Here is a 25,451-nt window from a genome sequence, read left to right as displayed (position 1 = left end):
TTAGCCCTCGCTCAACGACGTAAATGGAAAAATAATAAGTTATTGTGCGCACAAGATGACCGCAGAAAATAATTGAAAATAATTAAATGTCTTTGAAAACAAATACAAGTACTACAGCAAAAAAAAACTATCCACGTTTGGTATCGCAGTAATCGTACCGACCCGCAGAATACGGTTATCAGGTCATTTTTGTTGCCGTTTGTGCGCCGTAGAAACAAGACGCACTGAAAGATGGCGGAATGTCAGTGTTTTTTTCATTTTACTCCACTTAGAATTTTTTTAAAAGTTTTTCAATACATTAAATAGCACCATTGAAAAATACAACTCATCCCACAAAAAACAACAACAACCCTCAGACAGCGACGGCGATGGGTAAATAAAGGAGATACGATTTTTTAAACGTGGGGAAGAAAAAAAGAAAAGGGGAAAAAAGAAAAAAAGGGGCCGTGTCATTAAGGAGTTAAATAATGTACTAACTTCCTTCTCTGGGTCATTACGACGCGCGGATACCACATGTGTCATTTTATTTTTTACAAAGTAAAGGGAGACAAGTGTTTTTGTTTTTATTTGTTTAATAATTTTTTAACTTTTTTAATTTTTTTTTGTCCCTTTACGGGACTTCCACGGAGACCCATCAGGACCCTCTGATCACATTCCGGGGGTCCGATGGTGACAGCCCTTTACATGCTGCAGTCGCATAGACCACGGCATGTAAAGGGTTAACACAGCAGAGATCAGAGGTTTTCTCCATTCTCTGCTGTAAGAGCTGGTGGCTGGCTATCCCTCTGACAGCCAAGCACCAGCTCTCCCTGCCACAGGGACCATCAGCTGTCTTCTGACAAGCTGATGGTCTCTATGGCAACCTATAAACAAAGCAGTGCAGGAGTTTGAAAATAGAAGCGGGAGATTGCCGGCAGATCGGCAATATCTTCCTGCCTTTTGTTTTCAAAGTCCTGCACTGCTCTGTGTGGGTAGGTGCAGGCAGGGCACAATGCCACAGCTTATGGCATTGTGCTCTGCAGCTCCCATAGTGAAACATAGCCCGGAAATCTTCGGGGCTATATCACTATAGGCAGTGGAGCACGTCCCGGAAAATTTCCAGGTGTGCTGCTCAAGGGGTTAAAGGGGGATGAAGGATGGTTTGTTCTTACAAAGGATTTTTTACTCATAACTAATCTTCGCTTGAAAGAACATTCCCAGAAAGATTGTTCCTTCTATCGCCTCGTGTCAGTGAACACGTATAAGGAGTCTGAAGGACTGCAAAGGTTAACATGGATTACAATGTGTATTGCTATGTTGGTATAATGATAGTTCACCAGGTGACTGATCGATGGTTAAACCATCAGCCTACTTCTATCCAATGTATATGGCCACCTTAAGACTCCTTGGACGCCAGCAAGGAAAAGACAATTCAATCAGATCACGGTTATTGATGATGGCAGCAGATACCTGGTCTCTCCTTCGCTAACTGCCGGTCCGTCGACAGAGTCACTTTTTCCTCTTGAATAAACATTCTGTCTATCATCACCATTTCTGCGGACGGGCTCACTCTCTGCAGAAGGACCACAAAGTCAGGCCAAAGCAAGAGAACAAGTAACATTAATATATCACAGCCTCATACAACAATTAGCTTACTGCATGGTGAGGGTATCGGACAAGAACACAGAACGCCTCCTAATACAGATCAGCACATTAATGAAGTAAAGGCCCATTTAGACACAACAATTATCGCTCAAAATTCACTCAAAAGCCGTCTTCTGAGCGATAACCGTTGTGTCTAAATGCTCTGCCATCGTGCACTGTTCGTTCATCGCTCATTTCTAGCCAGCTAGAAATGAGCGATGAGCCTCATCAGTGCTGCAGGCTGATTTTCTCAGCGGGCGGCACTGATAACATGCTTTCAGCTGGTATCCTGCTAGGACTTCCCAGCGGGATACCAGCTGAAAGCTAAGAGAAGAGAGGAGCTGTATACAGAAGACTGCGCTGCAGCTGTCTTCTGCATACTCTGCTTGGAGCGCTTAGCTGTATTTCAGCTGAGCACTCTGAGAAAACAGCAGCTGTATACAGAAGACAGCGCTCCCGCTGTCTTCTGTACATAGCGGGAACCTTTATTTCCACACTAATAAGCTCTTAAGTTGCTAATTAGCTACTTAAGAGCTTATGCAAAGTGAACGCTCAAAACGGTCACTCAAATTTTGAGCGATAATAGTGGTGTCTAAATGGGCCTTAAGGCATCTCATGAGTTGTTGCAGGGATTTAGTGCTCATTGATGTATATTTATTCAGCTTACAAGAGATGCACATCAGCTGTGTACATTACATTGTGCAGGTCTGAAGTACTGAGGACTTCAGAATTGGTGTGAGACTGCCATTAGAAATCCCAGCGATCAAATGTCTGCCAGGCTGCTGTATGTGTATGGAGCCCCACATTGCAGAGGCCAGGGTTGGTATTACAGGCACAGCTCCCTTTGAATTCAAGGGTTACAGTGCCTGCAATATCAATACAAGCCAGTGCAATGTCTACAGAGCGGCCAGATTCTGGCACCGCACACACGGACAGCCGTCCAGCAAGAGTTCACCACTGCCAAACAACTACTAATAACCTACCCTCAGAGTAAGTCATCAATAGATCAGACCTGGACAATTCCTTAAAGATCAATGTACATGACTCCCCCATAGTGTGAGCTGCATGACAAGCGCCCATTCATCTTCAATAGCGGAGAGCAGAATGGCCATTTAATCAACAGTTATTCTGCCATAAGCTTCTCCGTACACATGTTCAGTAGGAGAGCAGAGGAAGCCGATGCCGGACATCTCCAGCGGTGGCTTATCTCCAGGAAGGTATCAATAGGATGAAATGCAACAAGCCCGATCCTTTATTTCCAATAGAGTCAGGGGGCTCCCATATACACAGTCGGCCGGACCCGTCCATAATGGCAGGTTCAGGTAACCTTTCTGTAAGCAGTTTGGGGGACCTTTGTGTGAGCACAACAAACCCAGACTGGCCACAATGTGACAGTTATTGTAAGCTTTCAGAGCACACGACTCGAGACAACCAGTCAGCCGATATATTGATCTGAGACTGATCTCCACTAAAAGTCTATGCAAACGTATAGTAGTTTAATAATAATAATGTGGAATATAGTTTCCAGAAAGGACCGGTAAAAATTAGCCATTAATTCTACATGAGAACAGAAGTAGGAAATCTCACCCTAGACTCTTCCAAAAGGAGGAAACGATACTTGTTCAGCATGGCCTGTGTGCGCTTCAGGAGTTGAGTCGATACAGTTTCAAACTCATCATCCACTGTGGCAGAGAATAAGACAAGGTGTAAGTCAGGTGTAGGCCAGGCGCAGGTCAGGCGCAGGTCAGGCGCAGGTCAGGCGCAGGCCAGGCGCAAGTCAGGCGCAAGTCAGGCGCAAGTCAGGCGCAAGTCAGGCGCAAGTCAGGCGCAAGTCAGGCGCAAGTCAGGCGCAAGTCAGGCGCAAGTCAGGGGCGGTCACTTCTATATGGGATATGTCGGGCCACAGCTGGGTTACCAGACAGTAGAGCTGAATGGCACATGCTTACCCTTCCTTAGATCATGCTCGGTGGGCAGCAGCCCCTGGTACACGTGGTAAGGAAGAAGTCTGTGCAGGGCGTCTTCAAACGAGTGAAAGGGAGATTTGTAATCTGGGTGCAAAACAGAGCCCTGGTGTTTGTGTAACTGCTCCAGGAAGCTGGAAAGAGACAATGGTAAGAAGTGACACGTAAGGATATCACAGGCAGTACAGGTCACGCACCTTCCTTCTGCATTAACCCCTTGAGGATCAACAACATGCAGTCTGGTGGTCATAATTTATTTTTCATCCCACGTAGCTGTATGCGGCGGCGCATTACATCACTGCTGATTGCACAAGCACACCGCCAGCAGCACAAGTAGGTTTGTCCTGATCCAGCAAGCGTCTCCGGCTCAGTATGAACGGTTTGTTCTGTCCCCTCCACTAATTAATTATCCCCACAGAGTGATGCACGATGCATAGTATGCGTTATCATATCAATACTTAGTCTGGTGACAATGCGAAGGTCTGTTAACATGTGTTACCTATGTGGACACAGACAGTTATTTGCTTATTGGGGACGACTGATCAGTCGAAAAACAAGCGTTTGCCCAACAATCGGGCAATGTAAAAGGAACAATGATCAGCCGACGGATGAGCAAAGCAGCATTCAGAAGAACGCCAGGACCCCTAATCAGCCCGTAGAAAGGGACCATGAAACAACTTTACTTCCTCGGAGAGTTGTCAGTTCCTGTCAGGTGATTTGTACGGCCCTGATAACAGCAAGTGATAGAAGGCCGATGCTTGGCTCGGTGATATGGGTTTGTAGGATTTGAAACAGGACTTTGACATTTGTAGAAGAGACCCTGAAACCTGCCGGACACATAAGGAACCTCCCATAATCCACCGGGTGAACAGAACTCCTCATTCTGCATTACTAATAGAGTAGGTGTCACATCACTAGATCCATAGATGCATGATGGCGGTCTGCTCACCCTTAGTGACGGCCGCTGCGCATACACTTACCAGGCCTCCTTACTTGGCTGTAGTGTTTGAAGTTTCTTCAGGGATCCAAATTTGTTCTCAAACTAAAATGGAGAATTTGGTTCAGCAAGAAGGTTGGAAACCATCCCTTCCATATAGAATTATAACGAAGTTACAGCAAAGCTGAGTAATGCATGTGTAACCTGTAGAGCTGCCGGCGCCTCCTCTGCCACTCATCACAGTCCACTTATCCATCCCAAAATGAACGCGTTTCCTTTTATTTAGTCCTAAATAAGTCTCTGGGGTTACAATTATGGGATACATTTTTGGAGCAGTCAGAGCTTTTCTGATACGGAGCGCCAAACCTCCAGCAGAGACGCAGATTCATAAATATAAGGCACAATGTCCACGGGTGGATCTGAATTGTGAAACCCGCGCAGATGATCCGCACTTCGAGCCGCCCATAGGGAAACAGGGGCGCCCGCAACTGAATTAAAGGATCCGGAAATCAAATTGCAGCATGCTCCATTACAGTGCGGTTCCCGCATTGAAGTCAATGGAAGCTGTCCGATCTGTCAATTGTGGACGGGCCGCGGATTCTGCGGGAAGCAGGAGTTTGAAAAACAAACAAAAACCCCTCTACTGTGCATGTCCGCCAGCCAGCGCTTCCGCACACATCCACATTAAAGGAAAAAGATGACCCGGATGAGTAAGCAGGGTCATCGGCCGCGGGCAGGGGCGGATTCTGCTGCGGGCTCCAGCATGCGAAATCTAAGCCACCCGTGGACATGAGACCTAAGTGTTATTCCCATCTTGGACAATTATGGCTAAAATAGGAATACCTATTTGCATGTGGTGGCCGGGACGCCTAGTTGGTTGTGCTATACGTCTCTGTACTCCCCATGGAACTGAGTGGGAGTTACGGAAATACTATAGCAGAGTAGCAAGCTTGCCCATTTCCATAATCCCAGCTACCTTTGTCTGCAACGTACAGACAGATATTCTCAACTTAGCCATAACTGTCTGAGATGGACATAGCCCTTTACCATGCTGGTTACCTGCAGCCACCACTAGAGGGAGCACAGAGGCTTACTGTATATTAGTCAGTGATTAGGTGGTTGCATGCAGCCAGCATGTTATCTTGGAGCTCTGCCTCAGGAGATAGTAGCGCTGACAGCTATAAAGATCTAGTGAGACTAACCGGCATAGACTTTTGCCCCTTAGAAGGGCATGCCTTAAAAGGCAGAGATCCGCATTGCTGCAGTTACCTGTGGCTGAGTCGGGACCTGGCCAGTGGGTACCATCTGCTGGATTCCCTTTCCAACCACTTGGATCTGCATGGAACCCTTTCCTAGGCTGATACTCGGCACAGAACTGATGACACCAGTTTTACCCTAGATGGGAAAAAAAAAAGGTTACAGAAAAGCCAAAAGTCTCCAAATAGCAAAACCAGGAATCCCCAAGTTCAGCTACACACAAAAGCTATACAGTCAGAAGAGAACATCCACAAAGTGAGCAGACAGTGAAGATCCCACATATCACATTGCCAAAACCATTGTAAACAGCAGCGCAGCTCCATAATGTAATGCTGTTACATGGATCCGTCTCCCTGCACTGTATACAGCATGTGGATCTGGTGATATACGGTACTAAGTCATCGGTGCCTATGGGGTGTAGACAGATTTTTGGCACCTGGGCCAAAATTTTTCCAAGTTACAATACTGGTTTGCATAAAGTTTCCCCCACTTGGAACAAACCCTTCCCATATCCCCTACATTGGCATGTGGACTCCAGAGGGCTGTCCCTGCTGAGGGCTGTCCCTGCTGAGGGCTGTCCCTGCTGAGGGCCACTATTAATATAGGCAAAGAGGACTGCAATGCATGCGGTATAATCCATCTGTCCTGCAGCGATGGTGGGCTCGCCAACGTCTGCCTCTGTGAATGTAAGGCTTAGGCTCGGCTCATACTAGTCTTCTGCGTTGCCATTGTTCAGCTGAGCAACAGAAGAACTGGCAGTGCTGGATGCAGCATACAGATCCCACCGACTACAAGGGGGTTCGTTCGGCTTAGGAGATTTTCCCAAAAGAAACTGCGCCGCACACAGCAGTATTTAGTCTGGTGCTTCATCCCGGATCTGTGCTGGAGGCTCTGAACGAAGCCTCCAATGTAAAGGTGTACCTATCCTTATCTCATGCAGCCCTATTAGGACATAAGGATGTCAGAGACCCCCCAACACTCGGGACCCCCTCTATGAGTCATACTTCATCTGAATGGCCGCCATGTAATACTACATCGCCCCTGTTGTGACAGCTGCTGGGGTAATACCCTAGCAAAAATCAACAGTTTGTCATGGCTGCCATTTCTAGAGGCCGCACACCTGCACCCCGAGGGGTTATAATGAGTGGTCATGCACTAATTGCTGGGCACCACATATGATATGAGCACGTCTCTCCCACAGTGTTCCTTCAACTCATCAGTTGAAATCGTAGAATGCGGAGACATTAGTTAAGAGCAAAATAATTGTATTCTTTTTTTGCCACTAGGGGGCAGCAGTGTGCTTCATAAAGCAGTTCCCTTCTAATAAGCCGATGACCAGGGTGATCCCGGCTCATTAGCAGCCCCTCGGTAATTAACCAACAACCTTGCTTGATCTGCGGTGATGAGCATATTGGTGAGACAGCTTACCGGCGTCTGCCCAGGAACCGCACTGACAGGTTTGCCCTGCACCCCAGGGGTTTTCACAGCAGCGCCGGGGTAAACATTGGAGTCTTGGGTTCCAGGAGCAGCTGCAGGGCCTGTAAACCACGGAGAGCATGAAACATGGCAGAGCGGGGCAGAAAACACAAAAACATAGCAATACCGCTAGTGCTTCTTGGGCCTTTGTTTTTAGTTCGATGACATCACTCCACTTTGTGGGCGGGCCCAACTACAAAAATACCAACATCTTTATTTTGTCAGTTTTTCTACTTTCACACAATAAAACGTTATGAAGCAATTTTATAGAACAACTCTGTTGGCAACAGCAGTCAGTCAGTCAGTGTCAGTGAGTGAGTCAGTCAGTCAGTGTCAGTGAGTGAGTCAGTCAGTCAGTGTCAGTGAGTGAGTCAGTCAGTCAGTGTCAGTGAGTGAGTCAGTCAGTCAGTGTCAGTGAGTGAGTCAGTCAGTCAGTGTCAGTGAGTGAGTCAGTCAGTCAGTGTCAGTGAGTGAGTGAGTCAGTCAGTCAGTGTCAGTGAGTGAGTCAGTCAGTGTCAGTGAGTGAGTGAGTCAGTCAGTGTCAGTGAGTGAGTGAGTCAGTCAGTGTCAGTGAGTGAGTCAGTCAGTGTCAGTGAGTGAGTGAGTCAGTCAGTGTCAGTGAGTGAGTCAGTCAGTGTCAGTGAGTGAGTGAGTGAGTCAGTCAGTGTCAGTGAGTGAGTCAGTCAGTGTCAGTGAGTGAGTGAGTCAGTGTCAGTGAGTGAGTGAGTCAGTGTCAGTGAGTGAGTGAGTCAGTGTCAGTGAGTGAGTGAGTCAGTGTCAGTCAGTGAGTGAGTCAGTCAGTGTCAGTGAGTGAGTGAGTCAGTCAGTGTCAGTGAGTGAGTGAGTCAGTCAGTGTCAGTGAGTGAGTGAGTCAGTCAGTGTCAGTGAGTGAGTGAGTCAGTCAGTGTCAGTGAGTGAGTCAGTCAGTGTCAGTGAGTGAGTGAGTCAGTCAGTGTGAGTGAGTCAGTCAGTGTCAGTGAGTGAGTGAGTCAGTGTCAGTGAGTGAGTGAGTCAGTGTCAGTGAGTGAGTGAGTCAGTGTCAGTGAGTGAGTCAGTGAGTGAGTGAGTCAGTGAGTGAGTGAGTGAGTCAGTGTCAGTGAGTGAGTGAGTCAGTGTCAGTGAGTGAGTGTCAGTGAGTGAGTGTCAGTGAGTGAGTGAGTCAGTGTCAGTGAGTGAGTCAGTGTCAGTGAGTGAGTCAGTGAGTGAGTGAGTGAGACAGTGAGTGAGTGAGTCAGTGTCAGTGAGTGAGTCAGTGTGAGTGAGTGAGTCAGTGAGTGAGTCAGTGTCAGTGAGTGAGTGAGTCAGTCAGTGTGTGAGTCAGTCAGTGTCAGTGAGTGAGTGAGTCAGTGAGTGAGTGAGTCAGTGTCAGTGAGTGAGTCAGTGTCAGTGAGTGAGTGAGTCAGTGTCAGTGAGTGAGTGAGTGAGTCAGTGTCAGTGAGTGAGTCAGTCAGTCAGTGTGTGAGTGAGTCAGTCAGTGTCAGTGAGTGAGTGAGTCAGTCAGTCAATGTGTGAGTGAGTCAGTCAGTCAGTGTCAGTGAGTGAGTGAGTCAGTCAGTCAGTGTCAGTGAGTGAGTCAGTCAGTGTCAGTGAGTCAGTCAGTGTCAGTGAGTGAGTGAGTCAGTGAGTGAGTCAGTGAGTGAGTCAGTCTGTCAGTGTGAGTCAGTCTGTCAGTGTGAGTGAGTCAGTGTCAGTGAGTGAGTCAGTCAGTGAGTCAGTGAGTGAGTCAGTCTGTCAGTGTGAGTGAGTCAGTGTCAGTGAGTGAGTCAGTCAGTGAGTCAGTGAGTGAGTCAGTCTGTCAGTGTGAGTGAGTCAGTGTCAGTGAGTCAGTGAGTGAGTCAGTGTCAGTGAGTGAGTCAGTGTCAGTGAGTGAGTCAGTGAGTGAGTCAGTGAGTGAGTCAGTGTCAGTGAGTCAGTGTCAGTGAGTGAGTCAGTCAGTGTCAGTGAGTCAGTGAGTGAGTGAGTCAGTCAATGAGTCAGAGCTTCAGGTGATCTTCTGCTGTTGAGGAATGAGAGCCGCTCCATGTTCGGTTGCTATGGGCAGCAATGATAGTTTATCTTATGGGCCATTTTCATAAATCTGCACCAGTTTTTGAAAATTATTTTTTCATGTCGCTGCAGAACATTTTCCATTTCCATCCACTACACTATATGCTAGCTTGCTTTGTTGTGAGGACTTTACCCCACAGTCGGACCATTGAATGATACATAAGACTTTTTGATCTTTTTTTTTTTTTTTAAATGAACCAAAAACAGCAATTTTTTATTAATTTATTTTTTACACAATTCAACAGTAGAAAAAAAAATAACGTGCGCCTTTTAATTTATAGGTCGGCCGACGTGGCGATAACAATTATCGTATGGTTTACTATTTTCCATATAAAAATAAAACACTCTTTAAACAAAAGTGATTTTTTGGGCTTCTTTGCTTATTTTTCAAAACACTTTCTCCTCTATTTTTCCATATTTTAAGCTTTTTATCACATCTCAGGAGGAACTTGAGCATGTAGTTGTTGGATTGCTCATAATACACAGCAGTACGTATATATTGCAGTGAATCTGACTAGTAGCCTATGGCAGGACATCACAGTCTTGTCAGTGGGGTCAGATTCCTGGCTACCAAAGCAACCAACTGGCACCTGCTGTCATGGTGCGATTGTGGCATCTAAGAGGTTAACCAGCTGAGATCAGAGTTCTAGCTCATCCAGTCCAGCTGCCCCCCCAGGTAATGCTGCAGGCGCAGCTTCTGAACAGTTATTGTGCTGTAATAGGAAAACAGCTTGCAAGAATAAAAACGGACGCACTATTACGGTTCAGGATAGGAAGGGGTTAACCCCCTGCATGGTCGATGCGCACAAGTAAAGGATTTGGTGTTGATTTACTGCAGTGGAAGATCAGCACCAAAATCCACATCAAAAGCGGCCCGGCGCTCGGGGGGTGTGACGGAGCCGCTCCGAATCACTCAGCATTAATTTTGTCCGGAAACGCACCAAATTCTGCACCATTAAGCGCGGATTCTGACACGGATTCGCAGCAGATTTTACCCAACTGTAGGTTTCCTGTGAATGTGCGGCACAATCCGCACCCCTGTTGCAGGTTTTGGTGCAGATGCTCCACTGTGTGTGAATTTGCACATTTTCTATAATTTTCTATTCTAGTTCGCTCCGATTCCAATGCGTGGGCCGCAGCGAGGGGGGCAGACGGAGACCCTCATCATCACCACCAACAATCTTGGTGCAGAAAAACCCCATTCACATGCAGCTGAAAAATAATGAGCGTGAACGCACTGCGGATCTGACAATTACTGCCAGCGATTCTGGGAGGCCGCGTGTATCCGTGTTGGCACGACCGCGCCAGAAATCCAAGTGAGCGCCTCAGATTACAGCCGCAGATTCTTTGTAACAAACACGAAGGCAAATAAGACACGTGACCGCAGCTTAGGTGCTTTGTGTAATGTGCCGGGAAGCTTCTGCTGCCTACCAGGCATTTACCAAAAGTCCTGGGGACCTTTGCCAGGCAGAAGCGGCAGCAGCGGGGGGCAGAAGCGGCAGCAGCGGGGGGCAGAAGCGGCAGCAGCGGGGGGCAGAACAAGTTAACTTTTGGGACACTCGTCTATCAATAGCAATGGGAGTGAGGACTGTGCATTAGGCTCAGACAGCAGAATTTTCAGTGTGGACTCCATCTGTAAATCCCGCATCGATGTCGGATGCGTTTTTGGATCCGCCCACGGATTTAGCCCCATCAAATACAGCTTGCAGAATTCCAACACAGAGAACCCCGTTTCTCCCGACACGTCACTTCTTGCCACGGAAATGCGATTTTCCACATTGGAATTCAGTGTGCAGATTTTGCCGGTTGACAGGACTGAAGCCGCGCCACAAAAACGGTCAGAAAGATGGAGATTTGGATGGTTTTAGAGGCAGGATTCACATGGGAAGTGTTTGCGGTGTGAACATGACCTTACAGCGGGGATCTACCCCGACACATTATACATTGGCGCAGTCACTCTTCTGCTGCGGTCTCACCTGAAGTCTTCACTAAAACCGATGCCTGCTGCTGTTGAATTAGCGTTGAGAGCTGAGCCGCCTGGGGAACGTTCGCGCCTTGCACTTTGGTCACATCGCCGTGCACCACTTGTGTGGGCTGCACCAGTACTTGACCAGGGGAGTGACCGTGCAGGGGGACTTGCGTTGGCACCGGCTGCCCCTGACTATTTATCAACAATGAAGATGTCTGAGCGGTGAACTGGGCGCCGATCGCTGGGGATGTCTGAACTCCACCTTGCTGCTGCTGGGCTGGCAACATCAAGCCCTGTTGCATCTGTAGAAGGAAGGCCAAGGGTAGGATTAGATAATACACATAAGAAAAGGGGTACGACGGTAAAAAGAGGGTCTGTGATAGGTCAGCAAGGTCAAATTAAGCCATCATGGGAACAGCGTGATCATGGAGAAGGGCCGCTCTAAGCATGAACACGTAAGACCTAGAGTTTGGCTTTGCCCCGTTCCTCCTCCTTGAATTATATGAATTGCCAACTTGGTGTTATCATTCCCTCTTTCAATAAGACCCGTTCTCGTATAATCTCAACACTGTCCGATTAGTGCTACCAGTGGGTGCAGATATGCCTTATGAATAAAGCCATTTAGCAACTTTTTCCCCCATACATTTCCAGGAGGAATAACATAGGGACAGTAAAAAAATATAGGCTGGGGAATGGAAGTATGTACGGATGGGACAGGAGGGCCGCATGTGGTTCTTCCCTCACCTGTTGGTATCGCTCCAGAAGCTGCTTCTGCTGGGGGAGAGCATTGGACAACGTCAGAGCCTGGAACTGGCTGGGGGTCATCTGGAAGGTGCGCTGCTGTTCGGGAGCTAAGTGGATGGGCTGCCCCGGGGTCTGGGCTTTCAGAGGGGTCTGCGTTTGGAACTGCACAGGGAACGTATGTGTTTGCGAGTCTGAATTGGGTGGGGTGGCCTGCAGGGAGACAGGGACCCCTGCCCGAATATCAGGCTGGGGAGTGCCCAGGTGGACTTGGAGCTGGATGTGCTGCTGAGGGGACGACAGGGCTTGTGGGATATCAGTGACCACCGACTGATGAGGTGGGAAAGGTGTCTGTACCTGAGGCTGAGAAGGAGAACGCAGAGGATGCTGGGAAGAACCATGAGGAGAAGAGGCGATTTGGTTCTGGATGACAAAAAGGTTTTGCATCTGAGGAGTACAAGATCGGGAAAGGGGCTCAGAAGGAGGGCGAGGGAGACTCTGCGGCTGAGACGGAGGCCTAGAGTGAGGGCGAGATGGCGGCCGCGATAACGGCTGGGGCTGGGAGGGAGGGCGCGACTGGTGAGGGGACTGCATTTGTGAATGGTGGGTTGCCTGCAGCTGAGGGCTGGGAGGGTGAGGTAGTGTGTGGGAAGGTGAGGCTCCGGGAAGCTTCTGTTGTCCGGCTGGAATCTACAGAAGAAAAGGAGAAAGTTACACAATGACAGTCATGAATGGGCAGCAGGAAGTACAGGCGGACAGGAAGGGGTTATCCATTCATCCCAAACTAACTACATTATACGAGTACATTTAGATATGTAGACGGTGCGGCTCATGGAGGAAGGGTGCTCTCACACAGGCCAATAGTCGATTGCTCATAGGAGTGATTATGGGAGACAGGACCTGGCAGGGCAAGAGGGTGAGAACGGCTCCCTGGTCGGGGGGGACTGTCAGCCCGTGTAAACCGGTAGTCGTTCATCTATAAACAACTACCTGCTTAATCTGAATAGAGGCGGGTGGCGGGAAGAGATCTCCGAACACTCCGCCACCATTCATGAGCGACCATTGCTCCTGTGTAAAAGCGGAGTAGAGGACAGACAGTAGTGATCAATGGGGCCAACGAAGTTCTGGACTTCCCGTCCTTGTTCTCATTGACAAACATTACAGTTGGGCTTTCCTCAGCCTCATACGGCCTTATATTAAAGGTTAGGTCCACCTTCACAACCAGTTATTTGCGACAGGTTTTAAAGAGGTCATCGAAGGAGAAAAAAGAAATTCAACACAACTCGGAGAACTACACAAACTTAGAAGGAGTCATACTGGCCTCCTTCCCCCCGCTGCTCCCATTGCACTAATGCCTGCCCCCCCCCCACTGGTCTTCAGTAGCAGCTGACATCCCAGCAACAGGGCACCACCGCTGCGGTGGTCACGTCACGGGGGTCTATGTCACCGCTAGCAAAGAGCAGCGGGGATACCAGACACTGGCGGAGGGTTCAGTCGAGGCGCATATGGCTTCTCTTGTATTTGTGCAGTTTTCAATGTATTTTCTTGCTGGATAACCCCTTTAATTAAAGTATCTGGTGATATAAAGTTATCCCTCATCCATGGAATAGGGGAATCAGCTGACCGACGGGGTCCAACCACTGGGGGTTTACTGGCACCAAAGAGTCCATGGGCAGTAAGGGAAGATACGGACAGAAAAACTCAAGCAGGAGAAGAGGCAAAGAACAAAAGAGAAGCTCAAGAAAAGGTGACGAGGAGCTCCTTATTGTCCTGTTTTGCTCAGAAGAAGCACGTTTCCTGAGCGGACATTGGAATACGCGTGTTCTGGATATTTGGGGTCGATTAGACAGATTATTCTTTTGACAATTACTGTTATGTTTCCTCCGCTGGGAGCTCCACAGTCATCAGAGCAGGAGTCCTGCGTCCCCGAGAGACTGGTAAACGAATGGACCAGCGGCAGGCATATTTGGTCAGCGCTCCATTCACTTCAATGGGAGCACCGGAGATAGCTGAGCGCTTCAAGCCGCCCATCTCTGGTGTTTGCACTGAAAAGAATGGAGCGTGGCCGAGCATCAGCGCTGCTCCTCCGTTCATTTGTAAATCAGGGAGACACAGGATCCCCGTCCTGGTGATGTCCAGCGGTCAGACCCCACTGATCAGCTAGTTGCCCCCCATCCTGTGGATAGAGGATAACCTTATATTAATAAATACCCCCTTTAATCCTGACATCTCATACTTTCTTCCATATGTCCCCTACTTTATTCTAACAGGTATCCCATAGTAGCCATATGTAGAGGACAAATAGAAGGCGGTATGACTGCAAGATCAGACTACACAGAGTTAGTTTGTAGTCTGTTACCATGGAGACACAAATCCTGCTTATAAGCTGTAGAAACAAAACTGTGGGAAACTTTTAGCTAAGACCTTGGACAAAGTTAGTTCATTTTTCATGCATTAAGAAAATGTAAAAAAAATAGCTTGTGAAGGTGGACCTGGCCGTAGGCTGCATTCACACATCGCTGATTTGCTGCAGACTGTCACGGTTCTGTGGCAGATTTTACCCCTTCATTTTGGGATTCAATTGAAAGAGTGAAATGTGCTGCAGATCCGCACCAAAATTTGCAGCAAATCAGCGACGTGGGAATATATCCTCAAACTGCCCCGTAGACTACAGCCTGCATTCTACTACCGGCCCGCTCACTCTCCAGTCACTAGACAGCAGCATATAAGCTGGACAGAGTACATGATTTACTGCAACACAGAACAGGCGAACGTACGGCATGCTTATATAAGAGAACCACAGACATTTAGGAAATACACTGCATTACCCCGCAGTACATTACACCCCGTTATATCCCCCCACACAGCAGATCAAGACACACAAGACACGGGAAGAGTCAGTGACCGACAAGAAGAGTGCAAGGAGAGAGGAGAAGAGGGGGAAATTAACCAGAGAGGAGCAGCAGCATTTAGGGGAAGAAATTAGTAACAGTACAAAAATCATGTGCAAGCAGGAGCCACCAGAAGAGGGGGAAGAAAGACCCCCAAATAGCAGGGTCAGTCCACTGTGCAGTGCCTCAATACACGGATCATGTGCCTCTCATTGCAATGATTGCTGACGTTCCCCGGGCAATAACAGTGATAATTGGGTAAAGGCGCTCATCCATTTATAACGCGGGGGGATAACCAATATGGCTTCCATTAGAGCTCTCACAGGTTGGGTGTCTCCCAGCGAAAGAGAAGTCGCCCCATGAAGATAACCCCTTTCCTACTCATCACAGATCCAGCGGTTCTATCCAGGGGAAGGCTGTGCCTGGCCAGACATATCCGCCACAGCAGGGGAATATGCAGTATTACATGGTCGGCTCTGCCGCTTGGGCCTATCCACTTTGGCTCAAAAGTAATGGTCCTAAATTTGGGACTCGCCCTTTATGACATCCATTTGCCCTTTTGTGGGTGACTGGTTATCCTTGTAAGACATCCCCTTTAAAGGGGGCTGCCCATTTCTTAAAGCGATTGTCCAGATGTTGGACGGCAAATGTGCTGTTTGTTCCTCCGGAGATCCAGCCTGCAGCTCCAGTAGTCCTCCTGGTCTTGGTTCGCGAGCAGCTACCCCTTCATCACTGCACCCAATCGGATTGTACTGGTATCACTGCTCAGATGCCAGGAGAACAGAGCGTGACCGCGGCGCCCTCCGATTGGCTGCAGCGATCAGGTGGTAGTCATTCGTAAACAAAGACCAGCAAGTTTAAGGGAGTTACAGCGCTGGATCACCGGGCAAAAGAACAGGAGAGTACGGATAATTTTATTTTAACACATTTGTACCCAAGACCACCTACTGCTATCGATGGATGACCTACCCTCAGGATGGGCACTTCTTAAAAGGGGATTGTCTGAGTTAAGGAAACCCCCGTCAGCAGGTCCCCCAGTTACTCACCTGTCCCAGCTCTATCGTTCGTCCTCCGCTGCCGGCTCCGGTGGCTGCTCTAATGTCACTTTAGATGCTGAGCCTGTCTACAAACAAGCTGCAGCGGCCATTGACAGCACTCAGCGATCATGGCTGAGCGCCACTATTGACTGCTGCAGCAGGTTTATGGGATGCCACCGCTGCCTGTTAACAGACAGTGGAGATCGGAGCCGGTGACAGGGGAAAGAACAGGAAGGAGTAGTGGGGGAGAGGCGGGTAACCGCTAATGTTTTATTATAGGCATGGGGGACCATGTGACAGGGGTTTCCATAACTTGGGAGAAGCCCTTTAACTATTGATGACCTATCTTCAGAATAGAGAACTAAAAATGGGGGTTGATCCCAGATAGATGCCTGGAGATCTTGGGGGCTTTAATAATGTAATTGGTGAAAAAGACGTTCAAATGGTGGTGCTGCCAACCTGGTAGACGCCTTCTGTAAGGATAGGCATGGGATGCAGTGTAGAGCCCATGCAGTAACATCGGATACGCGGCGCCGCCTTCCAATGAGGACATTTCGGCTACTTAGTAAAGTTCAATTCCTTTTATTATATAGAGCAACAGTAATGAAACTCATTTAGAGGCAAAGAGCCTCTTTATATCCCCGCTTGACTAATGAACAGTCATGGCTGTGGCTAAGTGGCTGACGGATGGGTCAGCTGTGTAGGGATTACAGACCAGGCACCATTTGTGGCATGTACCGCTGTGTGAGCCCACACAAGCTGGCACGGACAGTGGCACATGCCACAGATGGTGCCTGGTCTGTAATCCCTGCAGTTTATACCCCAACTGACTGATGAAGAGGTTCTTTGCCTTGAAAGAGTTTCATTGTTGGTGCTCTTTGTTATAAAAGGAATTGAACTTTACCAAGTTGCCAAAAGTTTCTTCATTGGAGGGCGGCGCCGCGTACCCGGCGTTTTCACATTTGTTTTACACTATCCTCACAGTGAAGACCCGCTGCTTGGGACACCCTAGTGATCAGCTGTTTGTCGGGCTGCTGTCAGTGTGCAGTGAAGGGCACAGCTCTGAACACACTGCTAGTATTGCAGTCACTGCTACAATTGAATTGGATGGAACTGTGACTGCATTAACAATGCAAGCCAATGCCTGTCCGATTCTGGCTCTTTGCCCACTGACAGCGGCCCGACAAACAGCTTATCCCCAGGGGTCCCAAGCAGCGGACCACCGCTAATCAACTATTGGTAGCCTATCCTGAGGACAAGTCATCAATAGTTAAAGGAGTAAAACTATATAAAAGCAATATCCCCAGCATGGTACTGGATGGAAGTGTTGGCACTCAGACACCATGGCATCTAACGTCACCGGGTCTTCTAGCCTGGTGACATCTCACGTGAGCTTGTAGTATAGAAGCCCTCGGCAAGTTTACAGGACGACACGGACGCCGTCCCCGTTGGGCATCCTATTGGCTACAGCAGTCATGTGGGTAAACAATCATGTGACTGCTGCAGCCGAAGCAAACCGAAGACAGGAACGGAAGTGGGGAAGCAGCACTGTAGTGGCAAGGAGGGCATGTATTATTATTTTACTTTCATCCCCTCACTGCCACCAATGCATTTTATATAGGAAAACCCCTTTAAAGAAGTGCCCATGGTGCCAATACAGGTAAGAAGACTTGTGCATGATGTAACTACAAGACCTAGCACCCGCTGTAACTGCAATGTACATTGCCCTCATGGCAGATATCTTCGTGCATGCCCCTTTAGTGATCGCCATTCCAGTAATAACAAGTATCATCAAACTGTCTCACCGAGTCAATCAGCAATCATCGTGCAATCGCAATCTCCATGATACCAAAAGATCAACGGCCTGACCCTGATACAGGATGATTATTGGAGTCTGCATACAGGCTGCAGTACTGCATGGAGTCGCACAGTAAAGTGAAGTGAAAGGAAATTTGCCACCACAGGTTATGGGAAAGAAAATTAGAAGGGGGAAGCCAGAAAAAGGATTAAGGTGAAAGCAGACTGAATTGGGGGATCGTGGCTACCTGGCAGGACATAGCCTGCTGAGACTGGCTGGTAGGGAAATGAGGCAAGTGTCCTTTGGATTCCGATGTTGTGGCATGGTTCTGGGCCAAGTCACGGTTGGGTTGGGCGGTGGAGCCGGCACTGCTGCTCACTATGACGGAGGCGGGCACGCTACTGCTGCTGGAGGTACTGCTGCTCAAAGTGCTGCCAGAGGCGGCTATGCTGTAGATTGGCATAGAGAGCTGTGGGGCGGCAGAGGTTTGCACCAGGCTGCTTTCCTGCTGTGGTTTCAACGTCACTTCATAATATTGCTGCTGTTGCTGCTCCTTCTGTAATGGCCAACAATTGGCAACCGTCCGTTAAACACTCACTCACACAAAACTTCATTTTAATCATTTGTTACGATAACTAGATGCAGTAACCTCCCGTATCCATGCCTGCCAGTACATATACACAACCATTTAGGATTCTCTTCATGTAACATTCTAGGATTTGACCACTAGAGGGCAACAATGCAACCAATGAGTGGCGCAAATCGGAACGTAGGCCCAGATTGCTGTTCTGGAGACTGGTGCTGCTCCGGGTCTCTTTCCTCTATCAGACAGAGCTGTTTTCGGCCCTTGGATATGGCACAGAGCAGCTCTGCACAAGGGTGCGTTGAGCTGTTGTGGGTCATATCCAATTAAAAATCTTACCAATACTGAGATGATACAAAGGCTTTAAAGCACACAAATAAAGAAAGAAGAAACAACGTATTAATAGTAAAAGCGGCATTAGAGCATGCACGGCCCAACAAATGAGCATTAAGAGATGCTGGAAGAGCCTTTTTATTATTCAGCTAGCAGGCTGGCTGCATATACATATATACAGAGACTACACTATACCGCCCCCCCGTGGCCTAGCTGTCCTGCTGTGGAAGGGCCCATGCTTACCTGCTGGATGAACATCTGCATGGAATCTGCACTGATGATATTTCCTGGCGCTGCTTGGCTAAGGATTATTTTGTCGGGGCTGGGTTCAAGACTGGGACTGGGCATTGCCTGTTGAGGGGGCGGAGGTGCTAAAGGCTGCGGCTGTTGCTGTACATTCAACTGGAGCTGGGCCTGTCCTTGTGATGGCTGCTGTGTTGTTTGGACGGTCAATATGGAGGTTTGCTCTGTGCCGGGCAGAAGGCTGGCTCCTTGTTGCACAATACCCGGGCTCTGGCTGCTTCCCGTTGAGGCCTGTTGGATGCTTACTGCTTGCCCAAGGCCCTCGGGTGTGTTAAACATGGCCACCTGATTGGGTAAAGTCACTCCTTGGATAACCGTCTGTCCGGCTTGGTTAAGTGACGTGGTTACTGTAGGTTGACTCTGAGTGCTCAGACTACTGGCCAGGGATACTGGCATCTGGAACAATGTAGGTTGGCCAACTTGTCCCGTCTGTAGCTGTATGGGTGCGGACAGTATGTGGGCTGTGCCATGTGCGTTCTGAGACGTGAGGACCTGCCCCAAGTTCAGCTGGCTAGCAAGGTTCTGATTGGTAAGTATTTGGGCAGGCAGGGCCTGATTGAGAATTTGGCCTCCCGGACCTTGGCTGGCAATGATGTGGGCTTGTCCACTGGGGTGGGAAGCAGTTAAGATCTGGCCACCCATGTTGGCCTGCAGAGCAGACAGCTGCTGGACGGCTGAAGCTCCTGGCAAGAGGAACTGGTTTTGTCCTTGCAGCATAGCCTGGGCATGCTGAGCCGGGATGACTATGCTGCTGCCTTGGTTTAGCAGCTGGACGCTCATGGGCTTGCCCAGTGACTGCTGCTGTGGGGGAGGCTGCTTAAACACATTGGCAGGAAGGCCCTGGGAAAAGCTGGAGAGGACGACGTTTTGACCAGGTTTGCCAGCCATGAAGGTCAGGTTCTGCTGAGCTTTCTGCTGCTGTTGCAGCGAGGCGTCCCCCTGAATGGTGAGCGTAGTATTGTTGGGAGCAAATGGTTTGGGTGAGATTTGGAATAGCTTTTGTTGGAGCACACCAGCCGGTTTGGGTTGTATAGGAGTTGGAGTCCGTTGTATGATAACCGGGCTGTTCAGACTGGAAGTAACTGTAAGGGATTGCGTGCACTGTGCAGCCGACACGCCGCCGAACATGGGATTACCATTCAGTGTGGTGGCCACTGTGGGAATTTTGTTCTGTAGGACCAAGCCAGCGTTCTGCGGAGACACCCCACTTGACGTTAATGTGACCTGTTGCTGCTCCTGGGTGGTTCCTGCCAGGTAGCTGCCCACTGGCAGATTGGCCACCTGTGTTGACTGCACTGGCTTGGCAATGATCTGTTGTGCAGGTTGGTTTATGGCCATCACTTGTTGACCCACCACTTGTATTTGCCCAATCCCCAATGCTCCCCCGGGACTGCCATTGGGCAGTCCCGGGAGGTTGGAGATGGGCTGAATTGTAACATTACCAAGGCCGACTTGTTGGATAAACGGTTGTACGCTTATTGCCTTGTTGACCACATCTGCCCCCACAGACTGCTGAACTAGCGCTTGGTGTGTCAGCACTGCCGGCTGCTGAAGTCCAATGAGGTCTGCACCGCCAGAAAATATCTGAGGGGTCCCATCTGAAGCAGCCGGCACCACTGGTTGCAGAGTAGGGAGTTGGAAAGAGCCCAAGTCCAATTCTGCCTCGGCTTCAAGAGTCTGTTCGGTGATGTTGGCCTCCTGCAAGCTCTGCTGGAGGATGTCACATGGCTGGTCAGAATTTGTGAGGCTGGCACTAGCCCCTGATGGAGAGCCAAGGATGTCATCTGGCAAAAAGTCCAAATCTACTCCACCAGGTGGGGGGTTTGGTTCTGTAGTTAAATGGTTCCCCGGAGTTTCCTGAACATGAAGCTGCAATAGTAAAAGAAAACAAAACACGCATTAGAACGGGTCAATGGGAACAATAAAAAAAAAACCAAAAACCCACAAAGCCAAGAAGGGGAGATCCGAATGGAACTGGTCACCAGCTCCCTGCTATACAAACCACGGACAACAAACCTGGGACAGGCGCGGCCGCTGCAGGCGTACTGGTGATATTCTGGAACACTAATGGGTTTTAAAACAAACATTCTTTGAAAGCAACTCGGAATGGAGTCTGGAGTCATGGGGGCGGAGCCTCACTAGCCCCCTCCCATCTGCATCACAGACGGATAGGTCCGTTTCTTCGTGCTTGTGTATAGGGATAGAGCGGTCAGTCTAAAACCTTTTTGTCAAATTTCTTTTTTGTTTTAAAGAGGTTGTACAAAGGTTGCAGGTCATCTATGGAGTAACTTGTGGAGACCCCTGACGATCTGCACAACGGGACTCCCATGTCCTGTTCTGCCCGTCCCTGCAGTTTGCTTCTCCCCCCGTAGTGACGTTAATGTGAAAGGAGCACTGGCCGAGCACACACAGTTACCGCTCCATTCATTGCAATGGGGGCTAATGGAAATACCCAAGAGGGTGCAACTCGGGCAACCCCCAAACCCCACTGAAAGTGAATGGCGCGCCGAAGCGCTTGCAAAGCTAGCGCTCCCTTCAGTCCCCTCCTCCCTGCTGGTGGTGCAGTAACCTCGCAGTGAGGGCGACGGGGGACCTGGGACCCCTGACCTTGAGATTGGTTGGGCTCTTAGCAGTGAGACCCCCGCCAATCAGCACATTATTATCTATCCTATAGATAAGGAATAACTTGCAATCTTGGTACAACCCCCTTTAAAGTCGTAGTTTTTGTAGCAGTTATTCATACAGTTTTTGAGCCAAACCCAGCAGTGGGTTCAAGAGATACGGGAAATACAAAATAATGGCTGGTACTTCTCCTTTGTGCTGGATCAACTTCTGGCTTTGGCTCAAAAAACTGCAAGAACTGCCCCAAAAAACCTCAGTGTAAAGCTGCGCTCAGGGTGCGCTCCCATGTAGTGGATTTGCTGCAGATTGTGTAACAGCTCAGCTGTGTGAGCGCACCGCAGACGGGTCATGCACACGTAGGGTATTGGGTGCGGATTGTGAGATTTCTCCACTGCAGAAAATCTGCACCCACTCCACTGTGTGAACACACACCCAATACAGATTGTCTCAAGTCTACATGATGGCTCTTGTAGAAGAGTGCTAGCAACGAGTCTAGAAGAGAGACAAGTTAAAGGCCTTACCCCAGTGCCCACAAAGAAGGCACTTGCTGCATCGCCCGCGTTATCCAGCAGATCATCTCCATCAATCTAGAGGAAGTAAAAGAACACTCAAGTGTTACTGACAGAGCACAAATACTGGCCCACCATATGCATTAGTCCCTACCATAAATGTAAAACCCTATGGCTGTCCCCTGCTCTGGCACTACAAATACCAGCCTAAACCCCCAAGACATCCGTTAGATGCGCCATACAGTGTTGGTATAGAGGTTTCCCAGAACTGTAATATGGATGAGCTATCCTCAGGATCGGTCATCAGTATGTGATTGGTGAGGGTCCCTTGCTCAGGACCCCCGTCGATCAGTAGTTTGAAGAAGCCACAGTACTCTGTAGTGCAGAGCCGGGTATAGCAGCTCAGAGCCGGGTATAGCAGCTCAGAGCCGGGTATAGCAGCTCAGAGCCGGGTATAGCAGCTCAGAGCCGGGTATAGCAGCTCAGAGCCGGGTATAGCAGCTCAGAGCCGGGTATAGCAGCTCAGAGCCGGGTATAGCAGCTCAGAGCCGGGTATAGCAGCTCAGAGCCGGGTATAGCAGCTCAATCCCATTCACTTGAGCAGCTTTTAGACAACATGATGAATGAATGTAACATCACTGGTTTAAGAAGAGGCTGCGTTGCTCACGTAAGCGTTGTGGTCTTGTCAAACAGTTGGTTGACGGGGTCCTTAGCGGCGGACCCCCATTAATCTGCTATTCATGGCCTATCCTAAGGAGAACTCCTCAATATTGAAGTTCCAGAAAATCCCTTTAAAAGGATGGTTTGCTCTGGATAATCCGTCTTTACTAGAAGGGTCCTGGTGCCGGGACCCCTGCAATCAGCTGTAACCCTTAGGGAGATCTGGCAGCCGGCGTTCCATTCCCACCTACAGCGCCTCCACATTATGCTGCTCTTATTGGAAATCGATGGGCTTTCCACATAATGCATGGAGACGCAGCGCCCCCCAGCTCCCATCAATAGGGGGAGGGGGATGAATCTGTGGGGAGCTTCTCCTCAATTAATAAAAAGCCAACACTATATAAATACAAAGTATTTGGATGTATGACGTTCCTTGGTGCAGCGCCGTAAGCCGCGCCGCAGCAGCAATAACCGCAGGCATTGGCAGGGCTCTGGGGCTATCACATTATCCTCCTCCTCCACCAGTTCAGTACATCTCGGGGTACTTTTACACGGAACGATAGTCGCCCAAATAATAAATCGATCAAATGAGCAACTACAGTGTATGGAGAAGTTCCCAGTAGTTGCCAGTTGTGCCACGTCCGCTCACTGTAAGGGAACGACTAGCGAGCTCTTGCTCAGTATAAACAGGCAGTCGCTCATCTATGAACGACTGCCAGCTTACAGTAAATGGAGGCGGGCGGCTGGAAGAGATCTCTGACTCCAATCACTGCTGTGCATAGGAGCGATAGTCGTGGGGGGGCTTACACGCCTGACAGTTGTCCCATCTGAACCCACCCTTACTGGACTAGATTCTCTCAATCACGTCGCCCCTCTGTATGCACTCACCTTATCTGATCCATGCAAAAAGTCATTCAGAGCTTGGGGGTCGCTGCAAAGAGCAGAAGCCACAGATTAGTATCCACAAGAGCCCAGATGCCTTATCGCCGTAGGCGGGCAGCACCATCCCCTATGACTGTCCGTTCCCCAGCCACCCCCTGGTGCACATAGGGCAGTATGTATGGGCCTCCGGCCCTGTTGTATGAGCAGTGTGAATCAGGTCATACGCCAGGAGACAAGGCAGGAGTATTACAGTAGTGGTGATCATAGAATGAATGAGATGTAGATAGCAATTCATTTAATGCAATGGCTGTGATTGGTTCATCGAGTGCTGCATTGATTAGTTCTAGAGTGCCGCGGCTCAGCCAATCAGAGCCAGCGCTTCCTGGGGGCGGGATTTATGAACACCCTACCAGGAAGTGGCGGCTGAAGACTGCAAACAAGTGTGGCGGAGTTTCGCAAGGAGAAGTGTGGGGAGCGGACAGCGCCTGTTAGGTCATGTATTGGGTTTTTTTAAATACATTTAGGGCTTATTTTAGAGGTAAACCGTAGGACTTCCTGTTAAGGTTGTATCGCACCCCACGAAAACCTTGATTTTGTGCGATGCAACACAAAGGAAGGCTCATAGGGAAAACATGGGCTACAAAACATCATAATTTGCGTCAATATGCAGCATGCCACGATTGATTTTTTTAATCGCAATGTAGCGGCCTACAAAACATGGCTAATGTGAAGGAACCCGTTGGAAAGCACGGGCCTCACATACATGCGATTTGTAGCGCTGTCGCATCACATGAAAATCACGTGACTTTGTCGCCCGTGTGGAAGTGGCCTAAAACAGAAGAATATTAGAAGGTTTTAGACCTTTTGTATTATTAAAGACAACAGGTCACTGAGGTACAAGGCACAATAGTGTGCACTGCAGCGATTTGGGAGTGCAGTGCCGAGAGACTTGAAGGGTGGTCACAAACCGGTTATATAGCCAAATCCAGCCCGTAATTATAAACATTTCTCATATTAACACCTAAATAAATAATACATTTATATCCTCAGAGATTCCAAGACTAATTTTAGAATAGCGCCACCAGCCTCTATTGTGTGTCCGCCTCAGTAGATGTTCCAAGTGGTGACTCCGTCTTGTGGGTCTGCAGTATTACAGCCTCCTCCCTTCTGACATCAGCCGCTCACCACACCAATGGAGCAGAGAGAAGACTGAGCATGTGTGACCACCTTGGAACAATTACTGAGGTGGACACAACATAAACAGCAGGGGGCGCTATTCTAACAGTCTTGGAATATCTGGGGATAGAACGTTTTTTTTATTAAATGTAAATACAAACATTTTTTATAATTTCTGGCTAATCTTTAACTATAAACAATCTTTTTGGTGGGACAACCAGCTCTGGCTGTTTTGTGTCTTTTGTAAAGGGTCCTACTGCGTTATTGGACCTGGCCATGACACCGATGTGTGCAGGCACAGTCATATATGACGGCATCTTTATGGTAGATGGCAACATGGCAGTAAACCGTGAATCCACAGCAAAAATCTCACGTGTAACACGGAGACTGCTGTGTATTTTACCCATCTACATTGAAAAGAGTGAAATCAGTGTAAACAATAAGCAGTACAGAGGACATAAAGGTCTACACCCCCCCCCATAAGAGGTCTACACCCCCCCCCCCCATAAGAGGTCTACACCCCCCCCCCATAAGAGGTCTACACCCCCCCCCCCATAAGAGGTCTACACCCCCCCCATAAGAGGTCTACACCCCCCCCCCATAAGAGGTCTACACCCCCCCCCATAAGAGGTCTACACCCCCCCCAT

General features: G+C 48.9%; 1 protein-coding gene across 2 annotated transcripts in view; it reads right to left on the bottom strand.

Moving 5' to 3' along the window:
- BICRA (BRD4 interacting chromatin remodeling complex associated protein) overlaps positions 1-25,451 on the bottom strand; it is an 84,876-nt gene that overhangs the window by 4,501 nt on the left and 54,924 nt on the right. Inside the window, exons 3-14 of one of the 2 annotated variants that reach the window (XM_066581984.1) lie at positions 23,635-23,677; positions 22,099-22,164; positions 18,896-20,824; positions 17,984-18,292; positions 12,014-12,700; positions 11,277-11,571; positions 7,207-7,316; positions 5,791-5,916; positions 4,565-4,626; positions 3,570-3,718; positions 3,211-3,305; positions 1,450-1,552 (exon numbers count right to left, since the gene is read on the bottom strand). In XM_066581984.1, coding sequence (XP_066438081.1) covers positions 1,450-1,552; positions 3,211-3,305; positions 3,570-3,718; positions 4,565-4,626; positions 5,791-5,916; positions 7,207-7,316; positions 11,277-11,571; positions 12,014-12,700; positions 17,984-18,292; positions 18,896-20,824; positions 22,099-22,164; positions 23,635-23,677 — 3,974 coding nt within the window. The remainder of the gene's footprint in view (positions 1-1,449; positions 1,553-3,210; positions 3,306-3,569; positions 3,719-4,564; positions 4,627-5,790; positions 5,917-7,206; positions 7,317-11,276; positions 11,572-12,013; positions 12,701-17,983; positions 18,293-18,895; positions 20,825-22,098; positions 22,165-23,634; positions 23,678-25,451) is intronic. The other variant, XM_066581983.1, reaches the window with a different exon arrangement.

This window comes from Eleutherodactylus coqui, chromosome 10 (assembly GCF_035609145.1).
Source record: "Eleutherodactylus coqui strain aEleCoq1 chromosome 10, aEleCoq1.hap1, whole genome shotgun sequence".
Taxonomy (NCBI): Eukaryota; Metazoa; Chordata; class Amphibia; order Anura; family Eleutherodactylidae; genus Eleutherodactylus; species Eleutherodactylus coqui.
The sequence above is the reverse complement of the archived record's forward strand: the minus strand, read 5'-3'. Positions and strand labels throughout refer to the sequence as shown.